Source organism: Anticarsia gemmatalis, chromosome 19, assembly GCF_050436995.1.
Source record: "Anticarsia gemmatalis isolate Benzon Research Colony breed Stoneville strain chromosome 19, ilAntGemm2 primary, whole genome shotgun sequence".
NCBI classification, from domain to species: Eukaryota; Metazoa; Arthropoda; class Insecta; order Lepidoptera; family Erebidae; genus Anticarsia; species Anticarsia gemmatalis.
This window is the reverse complement of record NC_134763.1, coordinates 6,241,621-6,260,758: the sequence shown is the minus strand read 5'-3', so window position 1 is coordinate 6,260,758 and position 19,138 is coordinate 6,241,621. Positions and strand designations below refer to the sequence as shown.

At 36.6% G+C, this 19,138-nt stretch overlaps 2 protein-coding genes across 2 annotated transcripts; one reads left to right on the top strand and one right to left on the bottom strand.

Annotated features, from left to right (window-relative positions):
- Positions 1-440: 440 nt before the first annotated feature.
- Srp14 (signal recognition particle 14) lies at positions 441-1,365 on the top strand. Its single transcript, XM_076126452.1, has 3 exons — positions 441-632; positions 715-787; positions 863-1,365. Exons 1-3 carry the CDS (start codon positions 609-611, stop codon positions 1,087-1,089), a joined length of 324 nt encoding a protein of 107 aa, XP_075982567.1. The 5' UTR covers positions 441-608; the 3' UTR covers positions 1,090-1,365.
- A 124-nt stretch (positions 1,366-1,489) lies between these two features.
- On the bottom strand, positions 1,490-18,762 carry Sptz (zinc finger FYVE-type containing 26 spastizin). The gene is made up of 16 exons (XM_076126451.1): positions 18,557-18,762; positions 17,570-17,654; positions 15,827-17,477; positions 15,629-15,750; positions 9,094-10,806; positions 8,912-9,010; positions 7,743-8,830; positions 7,521-7,655; positions 7,072-7,196; positions 6,332-6,747; positions 5,521-5,991; positions 4,618-4,846; positions 4,145-4,436; positions 3,868-4,002; positions 3,208-3,334; positions 1,490-2,780 (listed from the first exon to the last, which is right to left on the bottom strand). Exons 2-16 carry the CDS (start codon positions 17,633-17,635, stop codon positions 2,613-2,615), a joined length of 6,837 nt encoding a protein of 2,278 aa, XP_075982566.1. The 5' UTR covers positions 17,636-17,654; positions 18,557-18,762; the 3' UTR covers positions 1,490-2,612.
- Between the last annotated feature and the right edge of the window lie 376 nt (positions 18,763-19,138).

Sequence of the window (19,138 nt, the reverse complement as noted above, 5' to 3'; positions counted from 1 at the left end):
ATGTAAAGGTCTGTCTGTGCTGTTACGATTATCATGAATATTGTTGGAGCGAAATGGAAAAGCCAGAATTAAACACTTACTATTTTTCTAATACTTTTACTTTTACAAATGAAACCTATTTTAACCGTCATAATAGAAGCGACCAAATGTAATTTATAGCTAAAGATATTCAATATAAACAACTACCTACCTAACAAGTAAATAAAGAAAACACACATGCAATGTGTTGCATAGCAGACTCAGATAAAGAAGACCCAGACCTTAAATCTATTAAGTGAAAGATTATTTTATGATGGAATATTTTTTTGTAAAACCTTTTGCAATATCTTAGATTGTAAAACGCATGGAAGTTATTATTATTACTTCCATGGTAAAACGAATATAACTGGTATTATTAATTTTGGTACTGGCTACATTATGTTAATGTCAAGTTTCTGTCATTCTGTCAAGATAAAGTTGACAACGCATGTCAACGTGTCCCTAATGTGTGAGACTGCAATGCTTCAAATAATTTATTCGTAAAATGTGTGTTTTGTACAGAAACTACTAATTCGTAAATATATCCGTAAAGTACTAAAAGTAACACATAATAATCATAATCATACAATATGGTTTTGTTAGGAAATGATGAGGTAAGCACTATTTGATTTTGTTTCTGTGTACATGTATATTTTTAACATATTACGATAATTTATCATGTTATTTCATTTTCAGTTCCTTGTTGAGTTAACAAAGTTGTTCCAAAAAGCTCGTAGCTCAGGCTCAATAACGATGACAATGAAAAGATGTAAGTACTGATTCAAGTTTCAAGTTCTCTTGATTTCTTGTTATGACTTTGCTTGATGTTTCATTTTGTTCTCAGATGATGGGCGGACTAAACCACATCCAAGAGACGGTACGCCTGCAGTCGCCAATCCAGAATACAAATGTTTAATAAGGGCACAATCTGGCAGCAAAAAACTTTCAACAGTTATTGAGCAAAAGGATGTAGAAAAGTTCAGCACTGCCTATTCAAACTTATTAAAAACAAGTGTAAATGGATTAAAACGACTAAAGAAACCGAAGAAGAAGGCCATGGCAACTCAGTAATGAGGCTCTGAAGCTGAGACAATGTGTCAAGACTGAAGATATAGAGCACAATATACATTGTGTTATAAACCTAATGTGAATGTGAACTATACCACCGTGTTGTCCTAGCTCGTAGGATGAGGTCCATTGAAGTGTGCTCTTCTCTCTCTGTGAGATCTGAAGAGTTGGAGTCTTGCCTGCCATTGCTAGTGAAGCAGTCAAGTCATGGCCATCTGTCCAATGCACCTTATTTTTATATTTATGTTAAACCATCCTAATAAAGTTTTATCAGCCGTGCTATTTTGTATCATTACTTGTTTCTCTATTGCTACCTTTGAAAACATTTGAGGTATCTTCTTCTACAGATAATGTATATGGAATGGTAATATTAGTTTAATGAAAAATGCATTTGATTTTTATAAAGGTTTTTTTATTTATTTATAGAATAATATGAATGAAGATTATGTGTTAACAATTACAATGATATCACAATATGAGACCAATACATTTTGTAATTAATACAGTAAATGAAATAATATCTGAAATCATTAATATTTTATACTTATTCTTTTCATTATATATCAAAATATAGTTTACGTCTTTATTGATTTTATTTATAATATTTTATACCCTCCGATATGAACATCCTAAAGAAATAATACTGGCATCATGCTATGTAGAAAATCAGTCAGCAAAATCCAAAGTATTAAGATTCACAGGCAAGTTGTTATATCACATTTGAAAATGCAAGGACTATGTTATTGCACCAAGTTACTGTTATATAAATGTATAAAAATAGCAATTTAATGTCAAGAACTGATCATTCATGCTCCTTTTTAATGTTACATGTTAAAGTGAAGCATTGTTTGTACTTTTCAGAAATGCAAGATATTCGAAGATTTTGGTGTTATCTTATTACTCCAATGATATTATTCAGTAAGTACATGATGTTACAGTATCAATAAGAAGGACACATGAATGTCAAATTTCATTATTTTATATAAATATGACGCTTTATTAAACAATTTATTGCCATATAGCATTGTGACTAAGTCCTACTTCCCACTTCTTATAGTTAAATATAATTTTAAACATATGTGTATTGAATAACATACAGACATCTACCAAATAACATTTATAACAACAAACATCTCTAAAACCAGCCCTTTTGATTGGGAGTACATACATCATGCAAACACTATCAGGTCCAATTTCAACAACAAAATTAAAGTATATTTAATGATAATTTAACAAATAAAGATTGAGTACTTTGTATTAATATTTTCATAAAATAATTTTTGGTTAACCTACACAGGCCAATAACATTAAAATAACTATAAACTTTCGCGTATGTAGCATATTTAATACATAATATGATACGGGAATTAACGCAAACAAGTATTTTACTTTGAAATACCTAACTTTTCGGCGCAGGTTGCACTCTCCATCTTCGTAGGCTGACTCAGTCAAAATTCGCCTACCATTAATTCCCGTATCCTATCATATATTAAACGTTTAATATTGGGGAAAAGTGTTTGAGTCTTTTATAAAACGTTCTTAGAGGTGAGTCGTTTGAGGCAGGCATTCCTGACTTGTTCGTTGCCGAGTCGCTCTGCCTCCTGCAACACTCGGCGCAGGTCGTTGGTGCGGTCGTGGCGCGCCGCCAGGATGTACGCGCTACTCACGTTGCGACACACCAAGTAACACGATATCTGCGATATAAGCCAAATTATACATGGAAACAAACAAATAAAATGTTTACTAAGTATTTTTTATAAAAAAGATTATTGTTCATCACTGATTACATTGTCTGGTTTCTTTTAGATACTAATATCCTATAAGGCTTAAAAGAAAGTTAAGATGTGATGGCTAATATTAATCAGCTGTTTTTAAAGTTGAAACTAAAGTACTTTGTAGATAAAAATATTTCAAAAATACATTTATTTTAACAATTTCAAAACCAAGGTAATTGGCGATAGATAATGACAGACGTCACCGTATAATGAAAACAATTATTACAAGGGCCCGTTTTATGGGAAAGATACTGATAAGATACACATCATTCTTTCGCTTTCATCCAATTAAGACCACACATAGTAATATACTAATAATGTAAGCTAACAGTTGAACGTTCATTACCTTAATAGTAACACTATGTATGTCTGCTATAAGAATCTCTGCTTGTTCGTCGTACAGCTGTCCTCGCGACTCGCATCTCGCCACCACCGCGCTCACGCCCGACTCCAATACTTGGTCGCTCATCAAGCTGAAAATACATTTGGTACAATTTATTTAATTACCTAGTCAATGGTTGCAGTTCTGCCACTATAAACAGTTATTGTAGTAATATGGTGCACTTATTTCTTATGTATTAGAATAATAATTATTTTTTGTTGTTTTGTTACATTTCCTTGTTAAACTTTATTGGGTGATATAATCGCTAAGCGATTAAACCCATTAAATAAATAAAAAAAAATTAATCAACGTATTTTCCCTCTTTCAACATATTGGATATTAACTGCAACAGATAATAATATTTATGAGCTAGTTCACGGCGTTACAACGAAATTAAGTTATGTACAGTTTATTTTTGCTGCTTTTCTTCCATGTTAATCATTATAAATTCATTTATTTTATGTCATTGTTAGCCTTGCCTTTAACTTTTATAATAGATGGCAGTTAAGGCTTACTAAGGATTAGTCACTTATTTCAAAATATTTTCTAACAGCACAGTCAGCCGATATTATACTTTCCCAGTATTCTTAGTGAGATTCTATAAAAGATTATGTTTGATGTTACCTTGCGGCAGTTTCTTTGGATGCTCTTATACATTTGGCTAATATCTTGACCTCCATAAATCTATCAGCGTGCACCAAAAATCTTGCTACGTGAATATAAATATTCATGGAGTCCAGCTTATGTTCTGTTATGATCCTGAAAAAAAATAAAAGGTTTATATTAAGTCTAAATGTAAGCACAACCAGTACCAAAGTGCAAAAAAGACTGCCGTAGAAAATATTTTACTAATAAGAAGTAAGTATCGTAAAATAGTCAATTAAAAAAATTGGATGCTTACTTGAAAGCTAGTTCGAATCCCACTTCAATAGTTGGTCCACTCGCCAGTACAACAGCAACGAGCCTTATTTTATCAGTGTTCGATCCGAATAGCGTGGGAGGTCTGAAGTCGGACTCCTTCCTCGCACCCTGTATGGGTATGGCTTCGTTGAGCACCTTCTCAGTCAGCCTGCCGTTCGCTTCGCACGCCGCCAGGAACTTCGTCAACTCGATCTGACGCGTGATCGTCGTCATGAGATTGTCTATCGTCACCTTGTCCAGGTTGAAGTGGAAGGATCTCGTGTCACTCGTTTCTGTAAAATAAATAGTTATTTTCATTAGGGATTCTGTTATGTGAATCACGAATTATAGGTAACGAATTAGGAAACCCGTGGTTAGATGTAAAGCGCTAGAAAATATTTTACGCTAAGATAGAAGTTCGACAACACCATAGGGGTTGCCACGCCATGATTAGTGTGTGGTGTGGGTACTAACTGACAGGTCGTGGCACGCAGTGGGACAGGTGGTGCAGCGCGGCGGTGAGGTGGTGGTGGCGCGTGAGCAGCGCGGCGAAGGGCGGCGCGGCGGCGGGCGCGGGCCGGGCGTACAGCAGCGCGCACGTGGCCGCCGCGCGCGCGTGCTGCGCCGACCCGCACTGCACCGCGTACAGCGCCTCCAGCCGCTTGCTCATCTCCAGCGTGCGGCAGATGTGCATTATGTACTCCTGCAGAATATTATAGGGCTCCATTCAGAATATAACACAGATTCACGAGAAACACAGATGTATATGATACATCTGTGTTGTAACACAGATGTATCATATACATCTGTGTTTGTTGGGTGGTAACACAGATGTATATGATACATCTGTGTTACCACCCAACGTTAAAGTCGCCGACGCGGAGCAGACCCTGAATTGATAAATCACAACTCCTCGTCAGTCGAACATTTTAAGCGGAGCCGAACGGAGTTGAACAATGTTTCTAGATAGAATAAAATTTTAAATATATTTCTGTAATAAAATATATGAACGCGCAGCTTCGCCTCGGACAGATATAATGAAATCCAGAGGGGCGGTGCCGTACGGCGTGACGATAACATGCCGTATGACATGACCAAGAGATTGAATTTAATATTTTGATAGATTGCATCATAGCTTAATTTTGATTCGCTTAGTTTCGCCCCACTCTGCTCACGTTGCAGATATTGAACTCAATTTGGACCAGACTGACATGAAAGACAACGACATTACTTCAGGATGAAAAACGGCGGACTTTCCTTAGTCTTCGAGTATAGGAAGCCCACGATCCTTTATTAAAACCAGAAAAGCAAGACATAAAAAATACGAAAATCTAATTTTTAACTACCAAACGTTTATGATCAAAAATAAATACTCACCGCCCACATATCCAATGTGCTGTCGATATCGCTCATAGCTTTCAGCAGATCATTCACTTTGTCCTTCTTCAAGCACTCCATATAAACAGAGTCGGTGAACGTTTCCTTATCCACTAAGTTATCATAACAGTACCGGATCACTTCACTGAGGTTACTATGCTTCATATAAAACGCTATATTAGCTACGTGAGAACCATAATTAGTTAAATAAAACACACACTCTTTATAAAAGAAAGGGTCTAGTCTTTTATGTTGATGGTCTACTTTTGGTTCATTATGATTGTTATTTCGTCTAAGTAAGCCTTGTGTTATGCTTTTCTTTGGTTGTACGATGGCAGTTTGGAAGTCACTGTAGTCTCCTTGCTTAATCTTTTTTACACTGGCTAGAGTATGCATTATGTTTAACGCCGGTTCGGTCAACTGGATCTTCTTTTTATTCGTGTTCATTGTTGTTAGTTTCTCGTTTGTTGACTGTAAAAGACGAATATACCAGTTACAACTTGTTCTTGTATAACATACTAGCTGACCCGCGCAACTTCGCTTGCGTCACATAAGAGAGAATGGGTCAAAATTTTCCCCGTTTTAGTAACATTTTTCGCTGGTACTCTGTTCAAATTGGTAGTAGCGTGATGATATATAGCCTATAACCTTCCTCGATAAATGGACTATCTAACACTGAAAGAATTTTTCAAATCGGACCAGTAGTTCCTGAGATTAGCGCGTTCAAACAAACAAACAAACAAACTCTTCAGCTTTATAATATTAGTATAGATTAGTATAGATTGATATCGGAATGGCAAAAAGTGCTTACCTTAATAGATTCTGCTTTGTTCAACAGCTGTTGGTTAACAGGGTAGTTCATATCTTCAAGCATGCTGACGATTTCGTTCAACAACGGAGGATTGGACCGAGGCCGTCCATCCGACTGTACACTGGACATTGAACTCGTTCGCTCTGAATACCTCATACTTTGCAGTCTTCTGTTAAAGATCTGAGATTCTGACGCCTCCCTCCCGTATTCACAATCTTCAGTTACTTCGGCGCATACGTTCAAAGTGTTCTTGAAACAATGTGCGAATTTCTCGCGAGCTTGTTTGAAACAGCCCGCTTTGAGACATGCCTTGCCCCAAGCCGCTAAGACACTGTTCCTAGGGAGTCCGGATTTCGTCGCTATTTCCAATGCTAGTTCCCATTTCTCGGCTTCTAATAGAGATCTTACTATTTGACCTGTGAACGAAAATGTTGACGCATTAAAATGAAGAAGATTTTAAAAAGAATGGAATGTGTTGCATTGATTATGTGTGTTCTATGTTGTAGACTCTAGCCCGTCGACTTTTTGTACTTGACACTCCCACAAATGACGTAAGCCAAATTCCCATCTCCTTAACTAAAGGTAGTAACTTTCCCTCCCAAACAACCATTCTGAATACAGATAATTTATATATTGACCCAAAAGTGAATTCCTACTCTCGGCTATGAACTTGCGAAAGGTGTGTGACCGTGTGTTTGTTAGTGTAATTTCGCGTGAGAGAGAGGAGCGGGGGTACGTACTGGGGTGCGCGCCCTGCTGCGGCACGAGGTGGTGCGCCTGGTGCGTGACGAGCGTGGCCATGGCGTCCGCGTGCGCCAGGCACCGCGCCGCGTGCAGCGCGCCCGTCTCCGCCACCACCACGCCCCTGACACACGACACAAATTATTATACCGTTGAACTTAGCCTTTCAGCTTTTAATAACACATAGTAATTGAAAACGCATTTTTTATTACAGTGGCGGCATCCGTTAAACGATTTTAGGGTACACGCTCGTGCATGTATACGTGTGCACTTAGAATACATAATATGTACACTTGTGCATGTATACAGATATTTGCGCTTAAACTAGAAACATTGTTAATAAAACAAAGCTCAGAATAATCATACAAAGTAACACAAATTGAGCAAAAAGTTATAACTTATGAGGTAAGAAAGTTTATATTAAAGACAATTAATTCCCAGAACTTACCTAGATTCTTGCGGAGTCCTAGAGTACAATTCAGCAGCGGCGAGCAGTAGCGACCGACGAGCTCGCACTAGAAGTCGCGCATCACCGCCGCTGGACAACTCACGTGCTACCTCGTCGCTACGATCCAGAAGAAACCTGGCACACACAAACCAAAACATTAGATAAATATAATTGCATAACAAAGTAACCAAAACCTTTACAAAACGGTAGAATGAGACCTACCTTGGATAGTCCAAATTAATAGAATGCATCTTCATAATAGATAAACATAACGTAACATTGGGTGTAAACTCGAAACTAAACTCGTTTCTAACTGCGTCATTCCTTTTAGCATTGGTAGACAAGCACCAGTCCATGCAAGTGACCCCGCTGCCCGCCGAGTCGGAGTTACTACTGAGCATCATATTATCATGGTCTGAGTTCGCTTTACGATTCATTGTTTGAGTGTAACAGTCATCACAAACACGGAACTTTACTCCGCTAGGGTATGTAGGTACTTGCATCCTGTGTCTCGAACATGCATGGCAACAGAGCCGGCCGCATCGTCGACAGTGATGTCTACGAATTATCATAGAGAAGATAGACGTACGGCATAACATGCATCTGTCTGCCGAATAGTCCTCCGCCCATTGTTCCTTACTCGGCACTTGTTCTGGCATCACAAAAGGCTTATTCGCCGCCTCGATATTAATAGAATCTATTGACTGTAACAATGAATCATCGGAAGGTTTCGGTGGTGCAGGACATACGTTTCTAGGATTTTTCATGTCTAAAGCTTTCTCGGCGTAAAATCTTAGAAGTGCGTCTACTGCGTTTCTGGATATTACTAAACTTTCAATCGATTTAATGTTGTAATAGAGATTGTCGCCGCTCGGATCTTTTTTCAGATTTGGAGCGATTTTGTTTATGATGTTAGCTAGCACGTCTAACTTTGCGTTCATTAGGAACTGCTCGATCATTAACAGCGGGTTCTCTATCAAATCCCAAAACATATGCCGCCAGTTTGGGTCAATTTCGAGCATTATCTGAAGGCCTAACTTTATATTTTCAAACGCCTTCCAATCGAAGGAGTTTTCTGATATAAAGTCTACGCAAACTTGTAATATTTCTACGTTGCGGACTTTGGACATTTCGTCTTGTATGAGATCCATTGCTTGTGAAGTAGGGAGTCGTAGCAGAAGCTCGTGAACTAAGGTGGGTGTTGCTTGGTTTGTATACTCAAACATTTGTCTCAGTAGATTCATAACGATTAGATTCTTCATGTTGTCTGAAACTTCGTGTGCGTCTGCCCATTCTAGGCACAGCTTAAACTGAAATAAAAAAAAACATTCTTAATTTAGCACCTTCTATTAAAGGTGTAAAGCATATACTAAGGAGTTAAAGTTATTTACCTGTTGACTGTCCATGAGAACTTCGATAACGCTTTCGGGATTTTCAATAGATCTCTCGTAAATGTTATACCAGTGATTAGACCCCATTATAGCAGCTATCTGAAAATAAACACAAAGCAGTTTGTTACAAACACATTGGCAATAAACCCGTAGTACACTATTCAATTGCCTCAATTTATTACCTGATCGTACAAAGGTATTTTCACAATCCAATCGGAGCACCTCTCATATAATCTTTCATCTAAAAGATCTTGGTTCAGCAGAAAACGAAGATAATCTAGAACTTCTAAAGCACCTTCCGCTGGCCACACGCTCAAATTATTAAGAATTAGGTCCATTTTCAATTCAGGGCATTTGAGATACTGGCAATATTTAGAATTATTGGGTATTTTAGGATTAGTCGCAAGTTTGAATAGAATCAAGTCTCTCAAATTGGACAAATTCGCACTACACATCAATTGACGCTCTGATAAAAAATCAATAATGTTCAAGCATTTAAGAATTTTGCCAGATTCAATCAGTTGCGGCATGAACAAAAACAGTTTATCAAGATCGACGGTCGTGTGAAGTGAAGCTAAGTACTTGTTGTTGCCAAACAAATGTTTGGTACAATTGAACCGTTCCAACTCCATATAGTTGTTCAAGCATTTCGTCCTAGCATCCATACTCTGTTGCAAGCTATTGTCATTAGGAGACGTGTGGATTTTCTTTATGATATGAGCTAACACCCAATTATGCATAACTACATAAGTAAGACATTGCGGGTCAGGTGACCGCGGTAAAGGAGCGAAGTTAGTCACAGGATCCAAGAACAAATTTTCTTCAGGATTCTTAAAGTCATAAACGACGTGAAGCAAGTTATTAAAGTTCTCTTCGCTAGCCTCCTTCTGAGGACCAGACAAAGTGATCGAAGGACAAAAGTTCAGAATAAGTTTTGGTATCAGATTCACATTTAACTTTTTACAGATAGGTTCCAAATTCGTAACTGGTATTTCTTTATTGTTGATCATGTTTCCAAAAATGTCATGGAGTTGTCTCTCTAACACGGAGAAGTAAGGAACATCGGTGCCAGCTTCATTGGAACGATTTTCCTCTTGTTCTAATTGAGACACTGTCTTACAGTACATGTAACACATTCTTAAGTAAGGTGTTCTGGCCTTTTTACTGCCCTGACGAGACACTTCACAAATATTACACAGGTCTTTGTCTGAAGCAGCAACTACGTTCATATAAATCTGATGATATCTCTGCAGCAAATTAGCATCTAGTTCCACAGATTCTTTTGGATTGACTATATCTACTAAGTCTTCGCACGACTGCCTCAATTCCTTCGACAGCTGGTTCAATTTACAAAACTCTTTGTGTTTTATAGGAATACGACAGTCAGTAATCAGTCCACAGATATTGTCGATAAAGTTAAAAGATTTTTCAGTATTTCCGAAGATTTCAAACGTGACACTAGCAATGTCTTCAACAAAGCGAATGTAATTTGTCTTCTTGACTGCTGCTATATCGGTGCAGCTCCTTACTTCGGCAAGTTTTCGTTCGACAACGTTTATTAGGCCATAGGTGATTTCTCTATTGAGGCCACTGCTTAGTAATATGTCGACTGCGTTGATGAACGGAGCGTTTTGGTGATTGTACAGTTGAAGGTGTGGGTGGCGAGCACCAAGCTCTATGATATCAAATGAGTTTGGTGCCCTATTGGAGGCTAGGAACCCTTCAACAAGGCCCATTACTTCTGTAGACACGACGGAGAGAGCGGACAGTTCTTTGGTCGGGTACCGCGTGTCATCTCTATAATATATTATGTTCTTAATCTTAGCTATTAAGTTACGCAGTTGCTCCGTAAATGTTACTTCTGTAGCGATTTCGGAGTCAGCCAGATCGAACATCTGAAACAAACGAAATATAACAACTAATTACTGGATATTCCGTTTAGTCTATTATATTCGTATGATACGGCAGTTCATAAAATTAGCATCTAGATCGGAAAGATATTAACTAAGTAGGCATCTAATGGGGAGATTCGAGAAATATATGTGACCTCCAACAATAAATAGGATATATAAACTCCGCGAAAACTAGAATGTTACACATAGACCTACTTTCTGGCATAGACAAGTGTCATCAAAAGTACTTGTCATAAAGTTTTAATTATTGTAAACAGTTATTTTAATGATTAAGAAAATGTTGATCTTTATACTAATATGTACTGTTATGAATACACAAGGTTTAGTTCTACGTAACAAGCATAACTCGTTATTTAAAAACAGTGCGGATTACAACATAGATATAATAATAAACGAAGACGATTACGAGATGGTTGATGGCAACCAGCTGAAAAACTTTACTTTAGATAAGAAACAGGAGTTCGATGAACTTAACAAGTATGTAGACAGACAATAATAATCAGTTATATCTTTTTATAGGCATAACGTTACACAATAAATAAGATAGCGTTAATTTTATTCGGATAGATTTTTTATAGTTTGTCTGGCTGATCGTCGAAAGAAGTTGCTGGTTGGAAAATGCCTGCTATGAAAAAGACCAAGTACCTAACTAGTCTATGGGACTTTCGTTACAACATAGTTTCTTAGAAGTCGAAATAATGCTACTTTAATATATTTTTTTTAATTATTTTCTAAATACTGTGTTATTGATGAAATTTGGCATCTAGAATCGCCATCAAATAGTTTCCTCCTGTATGAACAACAATACGATTAGTCCCGCATTAATAGACCGGTATAAACTGGAAGGTCGGGTTTAGAACCTATTTTAGGACGTCGAACGGGTATTCCAAATTGTGCTTATAAGTCGACACCAATCTACCAATATGGACCTATTTTTTTAACTAATTAAAATAAGGAAAATATTAGTCAGTAATTAAATATTTTATTACAGAATAGCAAATATAGATTACTACAGTACTATAGAATCCACAAGTTATGTGAACTCGTTTATAGACACGGTAGACATGACACCTTCAACTCCTGTTGTAGTCGTGGTCACAGATTTGAGGCACAAGAAGATACTAACTACTTTAGTGGCATTGGTAAGTAGACATGAATAGAGGTATTTCGTTATTTTTCTATAGTCCTCAGGAGTCACGGACCGGGATTAGGGCCCCCCTTCCTACAAAGCCGAATTGACCACGTACGACGGTCTAGCGCAACGTCGGTTACGTATTACGTAGAAAAAATTGCTGTGCACGTAAGCGTCGCTGAGCAGTGTACATCGTGCAAATTCGTACGCTCGTCTAATGTACGAGAGAAACGACAGCATCGGAAGAAAGAAAGCCTAAACGTTTCAGGTCTTTTATGTGTACTTATCTGGATTTTGATAAGCTAAGTGGCAATCCACTCAAGTCTTTTTACATGGCAACACTTCATAGTTCAGCATTAGCGATTAGTCTCGGTTTAAACACACGGAAACTAAAAAATGTCATTATGTCATGCCTATACTTATAACGAAATCTATACGGGTCGATAAAATTGGGAATTCAAGGGATAAATACTGTTTTTTTTTTCATGCAGTTTTTCCTTTTGTAATAGGGTAAACTGACATCTGAAACAGAACATTATTTTATTTAGAAATAATATTTGTTTCTTTATTGTATAAACAGGTAGTGTCTGCATACTTGTACAGACATTATTAGACAATACCAATAATATAGTAGGTATGACCGCATGTATCAAATATAGTCACAGGTGTCCCTCTGCAAACACTATGAAAAGAGTGTTTAAGACTCACGCTTATTGAATTAGATTGAATAAACTTTGTATTTCAATATTTGCCTGGGCGTTTTTATTTTGTTTCGATAGAACTTTTTTTTGCACCTCTAAATTTATTCGTACTGTAAGATGATTTCATTATGATTTATGGTCAAAGGTTCTGATCTAGCTCAAATAGCGCAAGCAGAGTTTTCAGAAAACTCTATACAGGATTGTAGATCTTCATGAATAAAGAAAGAATAGCTACTTCTGTTGAACAGCTGATATTGTGATTATTATGTGATTATGGAAATAATTGACGAGTATTTTAATATATTCCCCAGCTTACTGCCACTCACGCGATCTACAAGAGAGAAATAGCGAAAGAAAACGAAATAGAATACAATTATAAAGATCTACTCAACGAATACTATGAACAAAATGACAATCAAACGTTGCATAAATCAGGTGAGGTGAACTCAAGTTAAACAACTATTTCTGTCTTTATCTTTTTACCGTCTTACCAATTTTATTTCGTAAGACATCGGTTGCGAGACCGAATGCCTCTAAAAACTATAGAAAAAAAGTATGATTATTTTCTCTCTAAGTTATTATATTATCTCTTTAAGTTAAAGTTTTTTTTAATACGAAGATAGCAACTCGATAGTCGATAATGTTTCGTGGTCGCCCCTCAGTTCAATCAGGTTAGATTGGGAGCCACTTACCAAGTAATGATTGTGGTGTCGTGTGGCCCCTAACCCAATTAAATTGAACCAGTATGGTTACGTTTATCAAATTCCTGTCTGAACGAGTCTCATATTTTTTTTACGCGTTATTAATAAAATGGGTTATCTTAAATCCAGAGTTAGCTAAAGAGAATTAACCAGCCTGGTGGAGTGCGCGATTTAAGGGCTATGAAAAGAGGATATCCGATTCACACGGTAGGACAGTAATAGATTGAGCTATAAACTTTTTGTATAATGTCGATGTATTTTTCTTTCTCCCGCAGACGATCCAAAGATGTTTGACCCAGAATACGGTATAATCAGCTCTCTTAAAAGAATACTTCTGCTAAACAATCAAAACAATAACAGAAGTATCGGATTGCAAGCGATCAAAAACCTAATGGACGATTATAAAGGTCAACCTACAAAAGATGTTGTAGCTCGACTTTGGAGGATCTTCGGAATATGGTTCTTAGTGTATCTGATTGTGGCTGTGCCTTTATGGTGCACGAGAGGTAATATAATATCAACAGAGTTCTTTGTTCAAAAGCTTAGTCAAATATCTTAGGGTGCGTCCACATCTGGCGAATGTGCCGCGAATGTGCAGCTCGCGAGCCGTTTGCGAGCTGCGCGCGTACAATTTTGTTCGAGCGCCGCTCCTGCGCCGCCCGCGCGCAGTTCACGCGCAACCTAAGCGCCGTACGCGATCAGCGCGCGGGCGGCGCGCTAGCGGCTCGCGTCTTCCTTCCACCCGCGTCTCAATCCCCGCACCCCTAACTTACCCGCCAACGCCGTTGTCTCTTTTTTTTTCCTTTTTATCAGTAATATAATAGCTAATGATGCAGCAATTATATTAAAAGCACTAGTGTCGTCCGACATCTTCGAAAGTACTGAGCCAGTAAATGGAACTGTAAGCGCGAGGATTGAGTACGCGCAGATCGCGCGCCGCGCGCACGCCTTTATACGAGCCTTGTATGAGTTGCGCTAAAGAGGCGCACCAAACTATTGCCGTGACTGCACGCGCGCAGCTCGCAAACGGCTTGCGAGCTGCACATTCGCGGCACGTTCGCCAGATGTGGACGCACCCTAAGGCGTTGTTTTGCACTAGCCTAGTTTGAAAGTAAAGAGCCTGGGTAGGTATACTTGTAAAGCATCTATCTTGTACCTAGGACCTAGGTAGACAATAATTTAATGTAGACGACTATAGCATTTGGGAAGGAGAACCGTACAAGTAATAATAAAATCTTTAGAACCCGTTTTCGATTTTGCGGTACGAATAAACCAGATTTTAATTAAGCCCTATCATGAAGTAGCTACAACATTTCAATAGATTCCATAGACATCTAGGTCCGAAACAACTTCTTGCTTATCTAGAGTGAGTACGTAATCAGCGCACGTATTTTACACAATGTAGTCGCTAAACATCTGCCGACCCCGAACCTGATAACCTGTGCAGAGCACACGGTAGTCATAACCCAAACAATATTCTCTTACAACCTCTATACCTAAAGTAAATACTACATTGTAATGACACAAATCAATATTGATTACGATCACAAATAACAAATAACATAATCTGAGCAAGTCGATCTTCTAACAAGGTCAAAATAATACCTAAACAAACAAAAGTGTAAATTAGTTCTTAATTCACAGCTGTCAAGGATTCTTATAGCTTTTTATTTTTATTTCTGGACAATTTTAGTGATCACTTATGATTCACTGCTGATGTGATTCGGTCTGACCAAGTTGGCAAGGACCTTGCTATCCGTCAGTAATGACTGAGGTCATTCTTAGAACAATGTTCACACAATACTGCATTGTGCCCGTGTAAATGCTAATACCTGCTGCTAAACCGAATCCTAAAAAAATAAATATATTAATTGGCAGCTTCTTTAGAATAGGATCGAGTACCAAATTACATGTTCTAGTGTAAAAAATACAGTTTTGCAGGTTGGTGCTGCTGTTGTTTGTTCTGCAAGTTTTTTAAACCTCGACAAACTATTGAAGAAGCAAAGAAATATCTCATACAGAACCCGCCTGGCCTGTTCAAAACTAAGAACGGCGAAGTCCACTACGAACCCACTGAACGAGAGATAGAAACTTATGAAGAATTCGAACATTTCATTAAAATATTATAAACTATTAAATAAATGATTTAATATGGAATTGCTCTGTCTTTGTTAAAAAGCAATAAAAAAGGAAAAAAAAACGAGTCTTTTAGAATAAAATGTTACCAAAACATGATCATAATTTTAAATAGGTGTGCAAGTGTTCCTTACCTCTAAAATCTGGTTAGCTTTGGAGAAGTCATTATGGTAAAGCGCCAACGCAACGAGGCTTGTCGGTTTCGCCAGCATTATAGATATGAAGTCGATGCTGTTGCCTTTCTTCGATGTGTACGCTGAAATTTTAAATCAAAGTAAGTATTAACTTTAAAACATGATTGAAAAAGGGTCATGTGATTTGACATCACTTACTTTCGTCTGAAACGGTAGACGCAAACATAACTTGATCTTCATGTTTAGCATTATTATTTCTCCTCCTAGTTTTTGGCTTTTTCCTAAAAGCTTTCAAGTCCAACTCTCGGGCTTCGTCCTCGCTGCTCTCGTCTACTTCTACGTAATCTAAACACAGCTTCAGCGGCAACGGACTAGTGTCAGGGGAGAGAGTCGACACTAATTGTAGCTTCCATATAGAGTGGTTCACCACTTTCACCAGCTTCTTCAGTCTTATGGAAATCTCCTGCTCCCCATCCTCTGCTTCCTGTTTTTCTTCCAACTTCTCCAAACACAATTTTAAAGTGTTCAACACCAATTGTGTCGTATAAGAATTACACATGAACCCTGCATTGCTACTGCCACTACTTTTTGAATTCTTAGTCTGCTTCTTAGAATAGAAGTATGAACAATCAGAATGGGCACCACATGGAAAATCTTGGCTATGTTCGTGACACGAAAAATATTCATATCGTAGGAAAAGACATGAAAATATATTTTCTATGACTTCTATGCAGCTCTGTAGAGGTTGTATTGATAAAACCAGACGTTTTAGTTCATCTAAAGATGACACAGTGTCCTGTGAATCTTCAACTCCTTCAGATGAGTTGACTATTGTATCAATTATTTTCGTAATTGCACAGTAACTGTTGTAAGTCATTACGTCCCAATGGGAGCCACATTTTTCGATACTTCTATTATTGGCTTTGTTTTTCAACATTTTCAGCTCACCAATAAAATCATTGTTTGTATTTAAAAGTCTAGAAACTTTATACCTATCTACTTTCGAAAGCCTACACACTTGAGATATCACAGCTAGAGCACTCTGTGCCAAAACTTGACTGAATATAGAAGTTGTCATAATTTTACAATTGTTTTCTAAACAAAACTTTATAATAGTCAATTCTCTCTTTACTTCAGTTATGTAGAACTGTAGTTGGTCATCAGCAGTAGTGTATGTGTCGAGAATGGAGAATATGTTGCTAAGCTGGTGCACAAGAGAGGTCAGATCAAAGGTTTCAGGACTGTTGGTGAGATCAATAAGCACCATAATAAGTATCTGTTTTGTAAAATTATTGATCTTGAATGTTACATTTTTCATGTCATGGAGTTGTTGTTTGTAAACCTGTGCTGCTTTCAACAGCCAGTGTGTTCTGTCCTGGTAGCATAGTTCTAGCATATACTCTGGTGTCAACCTGAATTCTCTCTGTGGTTCATTCTTCTGGATAAAGTCTGAAGTGACATGCAGCAACTCTGGCTTCTCATGAGGAATGAGACTAAGCAAAATCTGCTTTCTATACTGTTTAAAACTTTCTTCAGAAATATGTTGCAGTATTTGGTTTATGAACTGAGGCATGAAATTGTTGTTCCATCTCACTAATGATATCAGTGTTATAAGTCTGTCAATAGAGTTGGACTCATTCAGTTCATTTTTCAAACAGTCTAGATATAGCACTTGTATTTTGTCTATGTTTGGGTCATCTTTTGAAGCATGTTGTTGTATGTATGACAGTATAGTCACTGTCGTAACTGGATTAAGTTTTAAATTACTTTTGAAAAATTCCAATGTTTCATTACTAAATTCTTGACAGGGTTTTGATTCTTCTAAGTCATAATATATTTGTATGATTTCCTGGGAACAACAAACAAATTAATGTTAAATATAAAGATGATTTTAGTTTTAATTTTATTCTCCACAGAAAAATGTAATATAGTTTTACTTACATCATATATTTCAGCAGTCAATTTATCAAGCAGTTTTACTATATACATTAATTCCTCTTCCTTCATTTTGATTTATTTTCTGTTCCTAAAAGTAAATAAAACGATTATTATTAAGACGGACATCAAGTTGTATCAAGCTAAACAATAACAAAGACTAGAAAAAACTTCTATATTTTTCAATTGTTATTGATAAATAACTGCAGTGGCCAAATTTATGTTTTACATGTTAATCTTACTAGACATTAATTTAAAGTATTCATTTAGTTAGTCCCTTACTCTTTACTTAGATACTAGATATTTATCTGTTTACATTAAGACAAAGGTCTTTAATGCAAAGGTTTTAATAACTCAAGTAATATTTTATTTAGTATTTGTTTAACTAGTCACAGCCAACCCCATCATTCTAATCATTTTCAAAAGTATTATTTAACAAATTTCTACAGCAATTGTGTTATAGGTAGTGCTTATATAATGGCTGATAAACATAACAAACTACCTTGTTAAGTAAACAAATAATTATGTCGTGTTATCAATGCCGTGCAACCCCTGGGTCACAAGTCATTGACATCCTCCAATCATTTGTTACTATGAGGTAGCACTAATATACACACTATTGCAGTAAACACTACACACAATGAACAAAACATTGAAATATATACATAGTTTTATAGTTTTGTATTTCTTATTGGACTTTTCAGAAAAATATCTCGACTAGAAATGTCTTACTCTGTTACCTATTATTTAGCGTTGCGACTACACGTCCTATATACATGCATGTAGACCAAAGGGTAATAAATTTCATAAATTAGGTTGAAAATGTTATTCTATTTTGATTGTTACAAACTATACAAATTATTACTTTAACAAACATCTGATTATCACAAAGAAGTTTAATTCTATTGTTCCATCAGAATCAAAATAAATAGCACTAGGTAAATAAACAGAAAACTTCTAGGGATACACATAAAACAAAAATAGATAATTTACCTCCTACATAATCTTGCACATATATTGTAGTAACAACTTTGTACGCAATCACAAGTTATTGAATACGAGGGAACATATTATGTAAAATTCTACTTGCTGATTCGAAAAACTCACAACATTCGAATGAAGCACAGGTAACTCGAATAAAAATTATAACACAACAGACATCAACAAAGCACAGACTTTACTTCACTTTACATTGGCACTAGTGAAGTCCAAAAATATGTCAAAGTGTATTTTTGTGACCATTCTGTTTTTATTGATTTCAAGACGGATAAATGTATGGATCATTCTATTATTATACCTAATATAAAGCGAGAACTTAATTTGTTTGAGGTCTTTTCAAATATACTATAACAAATGTCGCGTAATAAGTATTATATTAATTATTTATTATAGTTGTATAGGTAACCTATTATTATTTTTATACTTATCAGTTATCACCCTTATTATTACTTAGGTTTTTACATACCTAGGCTGTTACTTACTTACCAAAACAAGGAAACCTTTTATTGCCTACCTACAGATTACCTTGCTAAGGGACATAAATATCAATAAATAACTATATTTATAGAACATCAC

Coding starts and splice junctions, on each gene's coding strand:
- Srp14 (XM_076126452.1), top strand. CDS start 609: ATGGTTTTGTTAGGAAATGATGAG. Junction 633..714: donor TTTTGTTAGGAAATGATGAG/GTAAGCACTATT, acceptor TTTCATTTTCAG/TTCCTTGTTGAGTTAACAAA. Junction 788..862: donor AACGATGACAATGAAAAGAT/GTAAGTACTGAT, acceptor TTTTGTTCTCAG/ATGATGGGCGGACTAAACCA.
- Sptz (XM_076126451.1), bottom strand. CDS start 17,635: ATGAAGGAAGAGGAATTAATGTATATAGTAAAACTGCTTGATAAATTG. Junction 4,847..5,520: donor GCACATTGGATATGTGGGCG/GTGAGTATTTAT, acceptor AATATTCTGCAG/GAGTACATAATGCACATCTG. Junction 4,003..4,144: donor GGATTCGAACTAGCTTTCAA/GTAAGCATCCAA, acceptor ATTTTTTTTCAG/GATCATAACAGAACATAAGC.